Source organism: Heteronotia binoei, chromosome 5 (genome assembly GCF_032191835.1).
Source record: "Heteronotia binoei isolate CCM8104 ecotype False Entrance Well chromosome 5, APGP_CSIRO_Hbin_v1, whole genome shotgun sequence".
NCBI classification, from domain to species: domain Eukaryota; kingdom Metazoa; phylum Chordata; class Lepidosauria; order Squamata; family Gekkonidae; genus Heteronotia; species Heteronotia binoei.
In genome coordinates this window covers 84018079-84035666 of record NC_083227.1, presented here as the reverse complement: position 1 = coordinate 84035666, position 17588 = coordinate 84018079, and the positions used below count along the sequence as shown (strand labels likewise).

At 42.9% G+C, this 17588-nt stretch overlaps 1 protein-coding gene across 1 annotated transcript in view; it reads left to right on the top strand.

Annotated features, from left to right (window-relative positions):
- Window positions 1–14945, top strand: part of SLC26A6 (solute carrier family 26 member 6) — a 34438-nt gene extending 19493 nt beyond the window's left edge. The window contains exons 13-21 of the mRNA XM_060239716.1: window positions 896–1002; window positions 2708–2777; window positions 5393–5485; window positions 6009–6101; window positions 9624–9710; window positions 10334–10549; window positions 11475–11529; window positions 12885–13021; window positions 14817–14945. Coding sequence (XP_060095699.1) covers window positions 896–1002; window positions 2708–2777; window positions 5393–5485; window positions 6009–6101; window positions 9624–9710; window positions 10334–10549; window positions 11475–11529; window positions 12885–13021; window positions 14817–14840 — 882 coding nt within the window. The 3' untranslated portion in view covers window positions 14841–14945. The remainder of the gene's footprint in view (window positions 1–895; window positions 1003–2707; window positions 2778–5392; window positions 5486–6008; window positions 6102–9623; window positions 9711–10333; window positions 10550–11474; window positions 11530–12884; window positions 13022–14816) is intronic.
- The last annotated feature ends 2643 nt before the right edge of the window (window positions 14946–17588 follow it).

The following is a 17588-nucleotide window of genomic DNA, read 5'->3' as shown; positions in this document are numbered from 1 at the left end:
TTGTGGGGGAGGAAGGTAAAGGAGATTGTAAGCCACTCTGAGATTCAGAGTGGAGGGCAGGATATAAATCCAATATCATCATCATCATCATCATCACTGTAAGATCTCATGCAAATAGGGCCTCTACATCTACATGGTGCAAATCAGACCATCTTTTGCACCTTGGATGATTACTCAGGTTTGGCAGGAGGATAAGGATGCCTAAAAACTCATGTTGGGAAATTCCTGGCAATTTGGCGATAAAGTCTGGGGAGGGCAAAGTCTCGGGAGGGAGTTCAGCAGTAGTGAGATGCTATATTAGGGATGCCAGCCTCCAGATGGGACCTGGTGATCCCATGGAATTACAGTTCAGGTCCCCTGGAGACAATTGATGCTATGGAGGGTGAACTGTATGGCATTGCATGCCATTGAGGTCCCTGTCCTCCCCTGGCTTTATTCCCAAATCTCCAGGAGTTTCCCAACCTAGATCTGGCCACCCCACCCCCATCTTCTCCTTCCAGTGGCCAGGGGAGACCTGGCAATCTCATACAGAGGCCACCCTCTAAAGCTGCCATTTTCTCCTGTGGTACTGATCTCTAGTCTGGAAATCCATTGCAATTCCAGGAGACCTCAAGCCTCTACCTGCAAGCTGGCGACCCTAAACAGATGACCCAGTCTGCACTGTGCAGGTCCAAATATAGGCCTAAATTCTAGTATTCAGTACTGTGGGCACCAGCAGCACACACAGTGCTCTGGCAGCCCTGGTATAACAAGTAGCTAATCTAGCTCAAGATGTATCTGCAGCATAGTTCAATGAGTTTCCCTCAAGTCCTGCGAGCTTCTGGGCTTCTCTGGCATTTTACTGTAACCACATGTGACATCTTTCCTATCTGGTTGTTTTCCTTTCCCCTCTCAGCTGATCTGGCTTGTAACCTTCATAGCCACCATTGTGCTAAACCTTGACATGGGACTGGGGGTCGCTGTGGTCTTTTCACTTATCACTGTTGTCTTCAGGACCCAGATGTGAGTATTCCTTTGGGTTTAGAGGGATAAAAAAGACTATGAGAACAACCAGGGTGGCAGAAGAAAGAATGAGAACATCTGTGTACCACTTAGTCAAGAGTTGTGCTGCAAACGTAGTGAAATTAAATGTCTCCTTGAGCGCCACAGCCCTATATCCAGTTCTTATAACTGGAGTAAGTGTAGGAGAGCAATACAGCTAGAGGAAGGAGCCTGTACAGAATGCTGAGCAATAAAACCAATGAATGATTACAGAGGGCAGTAATGCTATCAGGAGACACCATGGTGTGCCACTTCATGAGCACTTATGCCTTTGTGCTACCAGGGAAACTGGAATAACTGGACATGTGCTGTTGTACTCTCCCTTCTATGATGATGTTAGATATCTCTTTATTATACCTGTTCACCCAAAAATCCCAAGAAAATTGGTATATCTCCTTTCTTCTAGCAGACGTCAAGCAAACTTTCGCTAATTCTTATCTCAAAGGAGTTACATAAGTTACTGTTTCATGTGGAAATGCTTCATCCTCAGTCTCCCTAGATAACATCCTTCTACAGGACAATTTAGTTAATGGAAAACATGCAGTAGGATTCTGGTCGTAAGGCAAAAGTTCTGATCTATCCCATGGTGTTGTATTATTAGCAAGTAAACCCATCCACAGGAGAGAAGGTAGTATGGTATAGCCTGATCTCATCAGATCTTGGAAGCTGAACAGGGTTGGTACTTGGAAGGGAGACCACCAAGGAAGACTCTGCAGAGAAGGCACCCTTGCTTCTCACTTGCATTGAAAGCCCCTTGCTAAGGTCACCATAAATTGGTTCCAACTTATATACGTTGGTAAACCCATTCACACAGCACATCATTTACAAACAGGTAGTGGTTGTGTATTATGACAGTGTGTGCGTTTGTAAGGCTGTTATTTGTTCTTGTGCTGTGGTATGACGGTAACATCACACCAATACAAATGTCATACTGTTGTAAGCTTCCCAACCCTCCCGCCCTGGCGGGGGACTCCAGGGTTTCCACCCTCTTCCCCCGCTCCCCAAAAAAACGGAAGTGGGGGGAGGGGGAAACAGCACCGGGGAGCATGGCGAGCCGCCCGATCCTGGGCGCCACTGCCGCCCCCTCCCCACCCACCGCAGCTGCTCCTCCGAGATGGGCCCAGGCTGAGCCCATCTCGGAGGAGCAGGCAAAACCAGAGAAGGGAAGGGCGAGGCAGGCCAGGAGCATGGCGAGCTGTGAATCTGGGCCCTTCTAAGACCTGGACTTGCGGCTCGCCACGCCCCCGGCCCGCCTCCAGCCCCCCTCCTCTTCCACCCCAGAGGCGGAGCGGGCGAGGCCACCGCACCATGGCTGCCTCTTCTCTGCTCGCCGTGGCTGCTCCTCCGAGATGGGCTCAGCCTGAGCCCATCTCGGAAGAGCAGCCACGGCGAGCGGAGAAGAGGCGGCAGCTGTGGGGCAGCTCGCCACGCTCCCCGGCGCCGTTTCCCCCCTCCCCCTAGCTCCACCCCAGTGTCTCCTGGCTCCACCCCCAAAGTCTCCTGGCTCCACCCCCAAAGTCCCCAGATATTTCTGGGGTTGGACTTGGCAACCCTATACTGTTGGTAGGTCTCTCATCATTTGAAATAAAGGAGAACAAATATTTTCCTTGCTAATAAGACTGAAAGAGCCTTTGCTAACCCTTTTTCTTTTTCTATGTTCCCCAAGGGCCCAGTATTCCCTCTTGGGGCAAGTGTCCAAGACGGGCATTTACAAAGATGTAGCTGAGTATGACAAGGTAAAAGTGTAATATGAAAGTGACTGAGGGAGATAACTGTGGGAAAAGCTGTATATAAAATGATGTTTTTCCATTGACTCACGCAAAATGGAGTACTTTCCTCTTGTGGGCCAAGCCAGGAGAGGAGAATGACCCTAACAACAGCAGTCTCGACAACAAAAGGTTTTAAATCTGCCTCGGCACTCTCTTATCTATCATCATCATAACAACATATTCCTTCAAATACTGTTAGGAATCCAGATACTCAGCCACTCAAAAGTTACATCATGGTTCAAAAACTTTTCTTTCGTTTATACCATTCTCTACTAATTATTTCCTTGTCAAATTTCTGTCCCACCCTGTCTCCAAGAAGCTGAGGGTGACACCTAAAAGAATCTGCTATAGGGATGCCATCATTATTAACCCCTAAAGATCCTCTGTTTAGACCACCAGAGGCCTGGATAAAATATTCCTCTTGATATTCAATTGGGTCCCCCAGAAACTGGCAGGAATTTCTATGGGCACCCTGAAAACAGAGTAGCTCACCAGCTGGAATACTCTATGGAGTATACTGATAAAAGGCCTTTTGTCTGAAGCCTCTAAAGCTTTTTTATGTTGACGCTATTTTAGAGGGAAATGTAGTCATTTAAAAAATCCCTATAGGGGCCCAATCTGTGCTGCAGTAGCCCCAGACAATCCCCCCACACTTATTTTCAAGTTCCTAAACAGCCCCTGATTGCTGTTTCCGCATTTAGAAAGGCATGGAATAGTGATGAGAGCTCGTAGTGCTACTGCAGCATGGGCCCAATCAGGATCAAGCCCTTGCAGCAAGTTTTATATGGCTAATTTTCCTCCTAAAATGACATTGACAGGCATGGGTTGGACCTGTGCCACCATAGAGAGCCAGTTTGGTGTAGTGGTTAAGTCTGCGGACTCTTACCTGGGGCTCGGAGAACCAGGTTTGATTCCCCACTCCTCCACTTGCACCTGCTGGCATGGCCTTGGGTCAGCCATAGCTCTAGCAGAGGTTGTCCTTGAAAGGGCAGCTGCTGTGAGAGTCCTCTCAGCCCCACCCACCTCACAGTGTGTCTGTTGTTGGGGAGGAAGGTAAAGGAGATTGTGAGCCGCTCTGAGACTCTTGAGTGGAGGCCGGAATATAAATCCAATGTCTTCTTCTTCATAATGTGCAGTTTGGCTCTCAATCAAGCTCCTAGGCAGAACTTCCAACCCTGCCCCAGACAGGTCAGCCTCAGTACATATCACTGACATCTTAACTTCATTCTGTAGCTCATCCCAGCTTCATTTTATAGCTCAGTCATTAATCCTATCATCCAAACTCCCTTCACAGGAAAACTTTAGCAGATATTTTCAAATTAAGCCTTTTCAAATTAGGCCTCAATAAGATTTCCAGTTTTTGTTCAAAGTTTAATTCCAGCAAAGTCACTACTACTTTGCCAAAATTATTAAGGCTGTATAAAAATCTGCCTCCAGACCTCCTATGTGCCTTTTGGACCCAAGCCTGCTTTCCCAACCTTGCGATTGGTTCACTTTCTGGGCCCCCAATCTTTGGCTGAAATCACTGAACTTCTCCCTCTGAATTTTGGGACTTCATCCCTCGGCCTGCTTTTCATCACCCACTCCTGGACTGGACTCTAACCAGTATGTTCTTTTCAGTATTAGGCTTGTATGCATTCTTTCTCTCTTTTATTCCTCAAAACACTTCTCCCTACTTGCCTTACTGTTAACTGGTCTACTTTTCTCCAGGTCCCCCCCCCTCACCCCCATAGCTCCTAGGCAGGTAGGCTTATTGCAAAGGTTTTATTGTATACGACTGTTTTGCTGTCTCGTTTTGCTATTCTTGCCATTCCATTTTACATTCTGTATCTTTTTAGGAGAATAAAGATTTTTCTCATTTAAGAGCTATTTTCTCCCTCATTCTTTTGGAGTGCTGTCCTGATTTGGAACCCCAAAAAACACAGGCAGAAGACCCCAAAGTTTATTGCCCAGGTGATAAGTGTTGGGCCTTACATGTGTAAAGGATACTTTGCATGTTTTAGCCCCCCCTGCATAGGTGGTTATTTGGGTAACAAGGACATCATACATTGGTTATACCATTTTATCCGCAGAAAACACCTGTGAAGAAAGATAGTGGCTTGCTCATGGTCACTCAACTGAACAGGGCCTCTCAGAGGTTGAGAGAAGCCTGGACCACTTCCATTTTTTGAAGCTTCCTACAGTGACAGTGAGAAAGGCAGGGGCTGACATGTCTCTCATCCTGGCCTCTGCTGCTGGTGATCCTGGTGTACCTCCCAGCTTCATTAGCACCAATGGAGGAGGATATTAATTCATAGTGTGCACTACAGGTAGCATGGCCTGGTAATGGGATATAAGTTTAAACGTGTATAATGAATGTCATCTTTCAATCTTGCTAGTGTATCTCTGTGATTGTATTTATAACCTCATTTGGAGATAATGTCAAAAGTTTAAATTTGAGACAGCCCATAAATATGAAGCCAGGACCAAATGGCTTTCTTGGCCCCCCTGTAATAGGCCCCCCTGTGAGTGAATGAGTATCTGGCCTCAGATCTGCCAGTTTTAAGGCAAGCACCTAACTCCACTCTATATTTTGTTTCCAGGCTGAGAAGATCCCAGGTGTGACAATTTTTCGCTCCTCTGCTACAGTTTATTTTGCTAATGCCGAACTCTACGCAGGGGCCCTAAAGAAGAAGGTGAGATGGTTCTGAAGTCTCTTGAGAACCCTTCATTTCTTGTGGCATGGCTTCTGAAATGAATCTGGGCTTTATTCCATTTGGAAGAAAGACACAAATAGTCTTTGAACTGCATTGATAATCTCCTAACAGTACAGGGTTTTTTGCTATTTGAACCTGGACAGTGACATAGAGCTGTATTATGATGCTGCCAATCTGTGGTGGTGGGCATTTTCAAACAGTGTGTTTCCATGGAAGGCAACAATGCAGAAATGCAGTTAAATCCTTCCTTCCTTTGCCCATGGTCTTTATTTATATTGATTCAACTGGGGCTGCTTTTTGCATCCAGAGTACATGTCTGAGGATTCAATCACTGATCCCCAAGGTCACACGCAAGTTGGGCCAATGGTCACAGCAAGAAGAGGGCTTCTAGATCATGGCTCTTGTAATTATTAATATTATTCTCAAGAAACACATTGGGGACATAACCACAGTTTTCAAAAGCCAAGAACTTCTGGATCATAAATAGCTGTGTCTTTTGCAGTGTGGTGTTGATGTGGATAACCTCATTAAAAGGAAGAAGAAAGCAGAAAAGAAAGCGGAAAAGAAAGCGAAGAAAGAAGCCAAAAAGAATAAGGTTCATCCTTCTGTCTAGCATCTAGTGATATCATAAATCTTTCTTTTGTAGCCTTCATTTTTTTTAAATTGTAGCCCTGTGCAGATTCCTCAGTCTGTTCTTTATTTTTAGTTGCAGGGATTTTATACCACTTTTCATCAAAGTTTCAAATTAGTACATTCTTTAAAGTCAAGGAAATTCTAAAAAATTCCAGAAATGTCTGGGAAAAAAACCTCACACATCAAAATGGTTTTTTTTTAAATCAAATAGTAAAAAACGGAACACATCACAACCTATGTTATTTATCTCTCCATCATATAACGAATCATTCATCTACCAAAAGCCATCTGACACAAGCAACTGGGACAGAACTGGTTTTATATGTTCTGAGTTAAGATCCCTGGCTGTGGCATTTTGCTGCAACTGACATTTTCAAACCATCCTCAAGGGCAGCCCCATGTAGAGTGTTACAATAGTCTAATAAATCATGTGCAACACTATACAATTCATTTCCATGTGGGGCTCCTATTCTGCAGAGAGCCTAGCATAATGTGAATCCTAAATGAAAAATATATACCTCAGTATCTAGAACCATTTTTGTGACATCTGAAAGTACCTCAGAACAGATTTTCTGCAACCCTGTGCTGCCCAGCATTGTGAAGTATAGTAGGATGACATAAAATTTGGATAATCTTGATGCTGGACACAGATTCCAGGGAAGGTTTGGTTTGGACAATGAAAGTATAGTAAATATTTTAAGAGAACATAAGAGAAGCCATGTTGGATCAGGCTAATGGCACATCCAGTCCAATACTCTGTCACACAATGGCCAAAAAAACAGGTGCCATCAGGAGTTCACCAGTGGGACCAGGACACTAGAATTCCTCCCACTGTTGCCCCCCCCCCCAAGCACCAAAAATACGGAGGATCACTGCCTCAGACAGAGAGTTCCATCTATACCTTGGGGCTAATACCATGGATGGACCTCTGCTCCATAGGTTTATCCAATCCCCTCTGAAAGCTGTCTGTGCTTGTAGCTTCCACCACCTCCTGTGGCAGTGAATTCCATGTGTTAATCACTCCTTGAGTGAAGAAGTATTTCCTTTTATCCATTCTAACTCAAGTGAGCAACAATTTCATTGAGTGCCCATGAGTTCTTTTATTGTGAGAAAGGGAGAAAAGTACTTCTTTCTCTACCTTCTCCATCCCATGCATAATCATGTAAACCTCTATCATGTCACCCCTCAGTCATTTCTCCAAGCTAAAGAGCCCTAAGCTCTTTAATCTTTCTTGATAGGGTAAGTGTTCCAACCCTTTAATCATTCTAGTTGCCCTTTTCTGCACTTTTTCCAATGCTATAATATCTTTTTTGAGGTGCGGTGACCAGAACCGTACAGAGAATTTTGAAGAAATATAGCCTCTCCTCTTCTGAGGTATAAATATTTGAGAGAAGGGAAGTAAAGTTTCCTACATGTGGTTAGTCCATAAATAATCATAGAACAAAGACAAGGAAAACTGTCTAGGACTGATTCCACAGTGGCAGTTGCTCCGTCCTCGGGTTTTTGCTTTCCCTGGCTCAACTGATCAATTCCCCAAAAGTTGCTGTGTAGCCACATTTTGACCTGCATCTCCTTCCAATTTCTCCCACATTTTCCTGATCTTGTTTTTTTAGAGATCAGGATAATGTGGGGGAAATCAGAAGGAGACAGGGTCAAAATGCAACTATGCAGCAACCGGTGGGAAATCAGTCATTGAGCCGGGGAAAACAGAAGCCTGAGGGCGAAGTGTCTGCTACTGCAGAATCAGTCTAGATTATCATCTTAATATTTGAGCATGGCACCAAAGGCACCTTTGAGCATCTCCTGTGCTGTTTGCGAACAAGTAAATATTGTTAATATATGACACACATAATCCATTATACAGTGGAGAAAAGGTGAAAAAGTATTTTTAATGTATTGTGTGAAAACACCTTTTGAAACAGTGGTATTTACAAGGATTGTTGGACAAGTGGTAGCACTGCACACGCCACTGTCCTCGTACAACCATGAGCCCTAGCCATTTGCTACAGTCATATTTGGTTGTATAAATGCATTATTAAATAAGAAATAGGTGTGCAGACACAAGCTTGGATCATAATTATTATTTTTTGCACTATGCCTTGCATAAATCAGGAGCCCCGTGGCGTAGAGTGTTAAAGCTGCAGTACTGCAGTCCTAAGCTCTGCTCATGACCTGAGTTCGATCCCAGTGGAAGCTGGTTTCAAGTAGCCGGCTCACGTTGACTCAGCCTTCTATCCTTCCAAGGTCAGTAAAATGAGTACCCAGCTTGCTGGGGGGAAAGTGTAAATGACTGGAGAAGGCAATGGCAAACCACCCCGTAAAAAGTCTGCCATGAAAACACTGTGAAAGCAACGTCACCCCAGAGTCGGAAACGACTGGTGCTTGCACAGGGGACCTTTCCTTTCCTTTGTCTTGCATAAATGGATTTAGCTGTTTGAATTAGGAGTGTGTGTTCAACTAAATCCAAGCTGAAAAATATTTGAAAAATACCTTATTCCTTATTCCTTGAGGTCACCGTACCTCAAAAAGGATATTATAGCACTGGAAAAAGTGCAGAAAAGGGCAACTAGAATGATTTCAGGTTTGGAACACTTTCCCTATGAAGAAAGGTTAAAACACTTGGGGCTCTTTAGCTTGGAGAAACGTCGACTGCGGGGTGACATGATAGAGGTTTACAAGATTATGCATGGGATGGATTTTTGGCCACTGTATGATACAGTGTTGGACTGGATGGGCCATTGGCCTGATCCAACATGGCTTCTCTTATGTTCTTAAACACTTTTTAAAACCCTCCATTGAAGCCATTGAAGCCAATGGAGGATGGGGGCACCATCTTTGGGGGCCCATAGAATTGGACCCTGTGTCCAGTCTTTTTGAAACTTGGGCATGGGTGTGCTAGGCTGCAAATCTGGTGCCTCTACCTCAAAAAAACACCCACAAACTCCAGATATCCCTGGATTGATTTCCATTGTACCCTATGGGGACCATTGACTATAACTTTTTTATACTCAGTTTTTTTGCTCCATTATACCTTATGGGGCCCCTTATGTAGTTAATGGTCCCCATAGGATATAATGGAGGGGGGAAATGAGTGAATATGAATACCATGCCAAACTGTGATTCAGGAATATTGGAAAATACCTTTTTTTTTCAGGTTCAATATACCTGAACCTGAAAAATACCAATTTTTTTTTTTTGCACATACCTAGTTTGGATATAACAAAATTGTCTTTGCACAGCAGTGTACCATTTTTTTAAAAAAATGCACTAACATAACGGCAATTATGTTTGGTGAAGTGGACTACAGGATACACACCATTATTAGCAGGACGATCAGAGAAAATACACAAGACGGCCTGATGCCTTGTATCAGCCCTGGAATAACTTCTGCAGTTCTCTCTCCTGCCTTGTCTTTTGAAATGTCATATGACAAAATAATCATGGGTCCTTTTTAACTTGTGTCATGCTCTTGTTTTGGTAACAGAAAATAGTTCCTGAGGCCATAAATGAATGTGACTCTGGGAACAACAATCTTGGTTTTGTTGATATAGATATGGGAGCAAAGTCACAGGTATTTATCAGCTTGCATATTTTAAAAAAAACAAACCAAAACTGCACTCAGGGTTGCCATAGTATTCAATATGAACATTGATGAGGGCATAATAACCTAGTATTATTGGGGAGGGTTGTTATATTTTTTCTTCAGCTTGCACCGTTTGATTTTTGCTTCAGTCACAAAAAACACTTGGCTGTCTCTTAGTAAAAATACCTCAGAGTTTCTATACCATTAATTACTACCTCTATTTATAACTGCCATGTCAAAACTGAAGAGGGAAAAGGGTGAACAGTTGATTTGGGCTTCCTATTGTCCACTTCTGTGTGTCTTGCCCAACTTTCCACATCTTCCATAGAGAGGAGATACTGACACTATAATTGTAAGGAGAGCTTGTACATCTGTCTACCAGACAAATACATTGATCCTCCCAGGAGCAAAATGGAAGTTACTGGGCCCTAGACTGAGGTAAAATTCTCTCATGTTGTAAGATAACAGGAAAAAAAAGACAAAAGTCACCATTTCCATCAGAAATGGACCTAGGCTCTAGCTCCATCTCCTGGGATATTATAAGAGCAGAGAGGAATATCATTGGTTCAATAAACTGTCACAAGTTAGACATTTTCTCCCCTTTCTCATAGGAGCCAGGTGGTGATTGCAATGGCGGTGACATAATAGTGCCTGAGCGTAATGGAAATGCAAAGGATTTGGAGCCCCAAATAAACATCCAGCCACAACCTTGTTACAAAGCCACCTTGGAATCTCTGGGGCTTGAAAAACCTCCTCTGCACTCTCTCATCCTTGACTTCAGTCCTGTCAACTTTGTGGACACTGTCTGTATAAAGACTTTAAAAAATGTAAGGGACAACAAGAGGGAAAGAACAACTCATAGTTGCTCCACATGAAACCCAAAGGAAGAGTTGTCAGTTTGTTACAGGGTACAGCTATATAGAGGAGAAGCTTTCAGATGCCTACTCACTGTTGTATCAGCACTATTGCCAGCTAGATATCCAAGATGTCTCCAGGAAGGATCAAAATTACTTTGGGACTGTGACCTCAAAGTAATAGTTGTTGTTGTTCAGTCACACAGTCGAGTCTGACTCTTTGCGACCCCATGGACAAAGACATACCAGGCCCTCATGTCTTCCACCATCCTCCGAAATCTGCTCAAATTCATGTTAGTTACATCAGTAACGCTGTCTAGCCATCTCATCTTTTGCCATCCCCTTCAGACCTGCTTATTTAAGCCTTCCCATTGACTCCCTCTGGCTCCCTCTATTTGCTAAAAAACACTCCATCTGTAGTGGAAATCACTGGTATGTTCATACTTCATTGAGCCAAGATGGTCAGATACAAACAAGACATTTTCCCCACCTTTTCTTAGACAGAGAATGTTGGTGTGATGCAATGGTTGGACTAGAATAAGGGAAACCCAGGTTCACATCCCTGCTCATTTGGAAGCTCACTGGATAACCTTGGGCCAGTCATTCTCTCTCTGCATAACATATTTCACAGGGTTGTTGTGTGAATAAAATGGAAGAGAATCATGTATGCTGCATTGAGCTCCATGAAGGAAGAGCAAAATAAAAATATGATAGACAATTATCTGGACATTACTTAAAGAGGCAATAGCTGACTTCAAGGAACAGATGGATCAAAGAATCTATGGGAATAATGTGGGTGCTGTGGGACTATTTTCACATTTCCCCCCTGACTGGATGGGCAAGAAAGTTGTCTGCATTTCTGCAGTTTCTTGACTCAGCTGTTTGTTGTCTTTGGCAGATATTTAGAGACTTCCGAGAGATTGAAGTAGACGTGTATCTTGTGGGTTGCCATGGTAAGGAGCCCTAGAACATTGTGTTCAATCAAGAAGCAGTAAATAAGCCATCACCTGAGAATGTTCATTGCCTCAATTTTGTGTGTGTGTGTGCACCTCTGGACTCTGAGCCTGGTTCTTCTTGCCTGCTTTCCTTTCAAATTGGCCTTTCTCTTTTTCATCCACAGTAGCATTCTCTGTCATTTTATCTTTAAAACCTACTGTTGATGACACAGTCAGTCAGTGATTAACATTCAGTCCTTACTGTTGATGACACAGTCAGTCAGTGATTAACATTCAGTCCTATGCAAAAGTGTATTGAAATTAATGGGCTTGAACTAGAGTAATTCTATATAGGATCATATATCAGATGTGCCAACTTCACGATGGGGCCTAGAGATCTCCCAGAATTACAACTTATCTCCAGCAAAGAGAGATCAGTCCACCTGGAAAAAATAGCTGCTTTGGAGGGTGGACTCTGTGGCATTATACTCTGATGAGGCCCTCCCTAAACCAAGCCCAAACCATTGATTTCAGGTTTGGAACACTTTCCCTATGAAGAAAGGTTAAAACACTTGGGGCTCTTTAGCTTGGAGAAACGTCGACTGCGGGGTGACATGATAGAGGTTTACAAGATTATGCATGGGATGGATTTTTGGCCACTGTGTGATACAGGGTCCATCCACTCCCCCCCCACCTCCCTAAAAAACTCCAGAAATTTCTCAGCCCAGATTTGGCAACCCTAATTATATTAGATACAGTGGCACAAACAAAGTACAACTTAAGCCTGGAGGGTGCATGGAAATAAATCCTGTTTAAAAATATTGGGGTGGACCCTGCTGCCATCCTACCCAGCAAACTTTGAAGCCTTTCCTCTAGCCTAAGAAAATGTCCTCCAACTTAAATGGCTCTTCCATTTGAGGAAGAGCCACCTACATTGGAGGAATACTCCTTAGGCTAAAGGAAGGCTTCTTGGAGGATAGTTGGATCCACCTCAATGGGATGGATGCTGTTTGAACCTAAGCTTTAACATGCAGGAGATATTGAGTGTAAGTTCCTGTGCATCGCTGAGAATTCTCTTCAGTCCATATACTAGTGTGGCATCATAGGCAATCATGGATCCCAGCATGAACATTATTACTATCATTAAGTAAACACGCATGGGCATTTTAACCTGCCCTCGGAAGCATCTAGTTGGCCACTGCTGAAGACAGAAAAGTGGAAGAAAACTCCTTAGGTCAAAGGAAGTGTAGTTGATAGATGGATTTTGGCCTTCACTGGTTTGCCTAGTTAGAGGTCAGGGTTCAAAGTGGTCATGTCAGCCAGCACCTGAAAACACATCTTTCTGTGGCTATGACTTGTTCATCTCTCCACAGCTTCCGTCATTACAGAGCTGGAAAGAGGCAACTTCTTCAGTGAAACCATCACCAAGCACCACCTTTTTGCATCAGTGCATGATGCTGTTACTTATGTCACTAGGAAACAAGGAGGAAACTTGCCACAAACTGCCACAGTAAGCGGTTTTTTGTTTTGGTTTCATTTATTGAAAATTATATTCCTGAATAATCCCCCAAATCTCATGCATTTACGTGTGAGTTCCTTGTTATTTCCACACTTTTCTCTTGTCTTGTTCCTCTATAACTGGTTCAGTGAATCTCTTTATTCCATCACAATTGTCTTTTATAGTGCAATCATAACTAGAGTTAGACCCCTCTAAATCTGTTGAAGTCAGTGCCCTTAGAAAGGTGTTAATCTGTTTAGGATTGCATTGTTAGTCTTCTCTGCATTGAATATTCACTACACTCTTCATATTCTAGCTTGAAATGGTCATCCCCTATTTTTTGTGTTAAGAATGTTCTCCCTCTCAATGCCAGGCCACTGCATGCTTTCCATTACTTGTATTATCATAAGATGCCTTTGTTAAAACGACCCCACTGCTGATGTAGTAGTATAATGGCTGAGCTGTAGACTAGTATTACCCAAGTTCAAATGTTAACTTTGCTGTGAATTCTCTAGATTGCTTTAGACAAGCCACTCATTCTCTGCCTTTAACCCTCCCCACTTCCTGCTTTGTAGAGTTCTTGCAAAGACTGCTATGCTAGTTGCCTGTACTTTTATTTATATATTAAACACACATTCAGCTGTTCTCTGGTAGCTTACATAATAAAAAAGAATAACATATGAAAATAATAAATATAAGCAATGTATTTAGTATATTTTTACCCCACCATTCCTTTAAAGAGCTCAGGTTGGCATACATGCTTCTTTACTCTTTCATTTTATCTTCATAATTTCCCTGTGAGGTAGGTTAGGCTGAGAGAGTGTGACTAGCCCAAGGTATCACACAAGCTTCACAGCAGAGTAGTGATTTGAATCTGAATCTCCCAGATCCTAGACCAACACCCTAACACAGAAGTCCCCAGCCTTTTTTGAGCCCATGGGAACCTTTATTCTGACATGGGGGGCACCAGGACAAAATAGCTGCAGTTGCCACAGGAGCTGGAGCTGTCCACAAAATAGCTGCTCCAGAAGGCAGAGCCCACATACAGAGAAGAAGCCCAAGTGAAGGGGAGAAGGATAGTTTAGAAATACAGTGGGAAAGAGGAGAGAGAAAGAATAGAACACTATGAGGTAGCTGCTCTGAAACAAACATTATTTTAATCTTCACAGCCAATCAGATCACCAGTAGTCAAATAGAAGCCCAGTTGTGCTAGAGCCCACCTGGCCTCAACTGCTTTCAAAAACATTTGGTGGGTGTCAGGAAAAGTGCTGTCATGTTGAGAACCCCTGTTCTAACCACTAATCAGTACCCCACACTGACTCAATTAAAAAATTAAAATTAATAGTAACAAATCCAAGTGCATCAGCAGAAAGGGTAGCAACAATCAAAAACTACATCCCTTCCCCAAAATCTTAATAATAACCCAGTTTTGTCTGTAAGATCCAACTGCACTGCTAAAACTACAGAATAACAGTCTGGCATAAAATCAACCTATTGAGATTTTTATTCCACCCATAGAATTTGTAGGTTTCATTTTCCCCCACAACATCAATTAGGGATGTGAGATATACCCAGAGGACAATGAACAGAGAAGATCTTTTCTGAGACAAGCACTTTGCATGAATCTTGGTATTTCCTCTGATGGGCATAAGAAAGATTACAGAACATGCTGTGGAAGACTCTATATCCAACTTGTCAGAGATGGTGCACTTTGGATGGTGAACAGCAAGCCAAAGGGATATTCAGATAACGTGAAGTACTTTCAAGGAAAAAAAAAAAACAGAATCCATTTTCTTTGTCTTCATAGGCCCTGCTGAACACTAAAATGTAACCAGTGAGATCATCTCTCAAGTAGAAAACGGTCTAGTACATTTTGAGCTGATTGGCTGAACTGCTGTTTTTGTTGGTAAAAGTCAATAACTCTGTGAATTTACTGGACAGAAGCTACCTATCAAGTGCTTGAAAAACTGGGAAGACTAGAGGTTTAGTATGTAGAAGTCTGAACAAACTCTGGAGGAATTGTGAATCTGGACCTTGGAGGCAAAATATCTTCTAATCCTCTGAACCTACTTAAGGCTAGGGCTGCCAAGTCCAATTCAAGAAATATCTGGAGACTTTGGGGGTGGAGCCAGGAGACTTTGGGGTGGGGCCAGGAGACATTGGGGGTGGAGCCAAGATCAAGGCTATGACAAGCATAATTGAACTCCAAAGGGAGTTCTGGCCATCACATTTAAAGGTACGGCACACCTTTTCAATGCCTTCCTTCCATAGGAAATAATGAAGGGTAGGGGCACCTTTTTGGGGGGCTCATAGAATTGAACCCCCTGGTCCAATCTTTTTGAAACTTGGGGGTATTTTGTGGAGAAGCACTAGATGCTTTACGGAAATTTTGGTGCCTCTACCTAAAAAAACAGCCCCCCCAGATACCCACAGATCAATTCTCCATTATTTTCTATGGGAATAAATCTCCCTAGGGAATAAAAGAGTTCCCAGCAGATATTTCCCTCCCCTTCCCCCACTTTCTGACGACCCTGAAGCGGGGGGAGGGCCTCCAAACCAGGGATCCCCTGCCCCCACCTGGGGATTGGCAACCCTACTTCAGGCAACAATTCCTACCAAGGGAAAAACTCTTCCAAGTATTGAATATATTTTGCTTGTTTGGGGGATGTACTTTTTCAGTTAATAAAAGAAACGGATTTTCCATTCATCTCTGCCACTTGACTGGGCAAGTTTGCCTATAGTATCCTTTGACTGTATGAAAATCTCTGTCACAAAGTAGAGGCAGAAAGTTTACTTGGGTTCCTTGGAGAACATCATCTCATATTTTTTTCCCCTTCTCTCTTGGGATTGAAATTTTGAAATCAGATCATGGAACAAGGCTGAGTTGTAGATTCATGTCTATTTTCATTGACAGAAATGTTATTCTGTTTCATAAGTCTACTGTGGCAATCAGTGGGAAGCTGTTTGCCTTAGGAAACCCTGTCATAAAAGGCTTGAGTTGCTTCCATGAAGGAAGGTATTCAAGTATATGGTAATAGATTTTGGTGGGGGGATTTCTCCATTTGGCCAAGTGGTTGCAGATGCGAGGCCAGCTGATTTTTAATATTCCTGCCTGGAGCCCTAAAAACCAGTAATGAAAAAGGGGGGGGGGGATGGATAATTCAGGTTTCATGAGAATTTGGGAGCTAGTCCCACCCCCCTTATGATTGGTCCCAAAGATCCCTCCCAGCTTGGAGGTAACTTGTTTGAGGAAAGCACATCAAAAGACAAGGAAGAAACATTTCCTGAAAATGACTGGGGGTAACTTCACGCACACACAGGTGAACTAGACCTCTTCATAAAATGAGGCAGGGTGACCACAAGGGGAAAGAGCTGTATTACAAATGCCACTTACTGAAACACTATATAAGAAGTAAGAATTGGAGCTGTCATCTAGCTGTTGTGAAAACTGAAATGCCTATATGTAATGAAATAATAAACATATGGAAATCTGATCTTCAGAAAGTTTCTTGGGCAAGCACCTTACAAAATGAACAATATTTAGTGATAGTGCTTGAATTGTTTATCATTAAAATCATACATAGTAATTCCTGACCCACTGTGCAAAAAGTATAAATTTAGTAAAGTGCCTAGCAACTGAAATAGCAAGAGAAAAAAATTAGACATAATTTTTCTAAACTCTGACAGACTCCATTATCTTTTAGAGTGAATGCAAAATAAATCAAACTGTGATGAGGCAAGCTGTGAATAAGTATAGACTTTGTGTCAGCAGAAAATTAAGAAACAAGACAGCATTTCATATTGATTTATTGTCAATACAATTAAAGTTTTGGTCATATGAAGAAATGCCACAAACCCCAGAATTTCCATTCAGAGTTCACTGTAATTGGATCTACACTACAGGATAATGGTAAGGAAGCATCTCTCAGGGAAATGACTAGTGGGATGAGTCATTCCCAGCTACAGTTGCCAGCTGCTGGGGGAGGGGGGCTGGACATCTCCCCCTTTTACAGCTGATCTCCAGCAGGAAAAGGTCAGCTCCCCTGAAGAAAATGGCTGCTATGAAGGATGGACTGCCCTCTCCCAGATCCACCTCAAAGTCTCCAGATATTTTCCAACACAGACCTGGCAACCCTACCAGTCTCAAGAGGAGTCAACCCATGGACATGTGAATGGCTCTGGCCTAGAAAGAACAAAGATATACCAGCTCACAACCCACATAAAGAATCATGACTGGGAATACAGCATTTAAATTGCCAAAGGGGATAAAGTATCCCTTCCCTTTGAACAGAAGGGTGATCCACAAGGTGATGAGCAAGAAGTGATTATACTCTGACCACCAGGAAGAAGCAGTTAGTTGCTCTTAGCCACTTTCTCTCAAGCCATGAAGGACTAAGCCTTTACCAAGAGACTCCATTTTGACCACGTAACTGTATGTTAAATGGAAGTGCATGCAATACATGAGAATACTTGTCTAGTCTGTTGCAATAAAATAACCTGGAGTTTTGTGACACCTTAAACTTAAAAGTTTAATCACATTTCATTTTGGCATAAACATTATGCATCCTTGCAGGTAGGG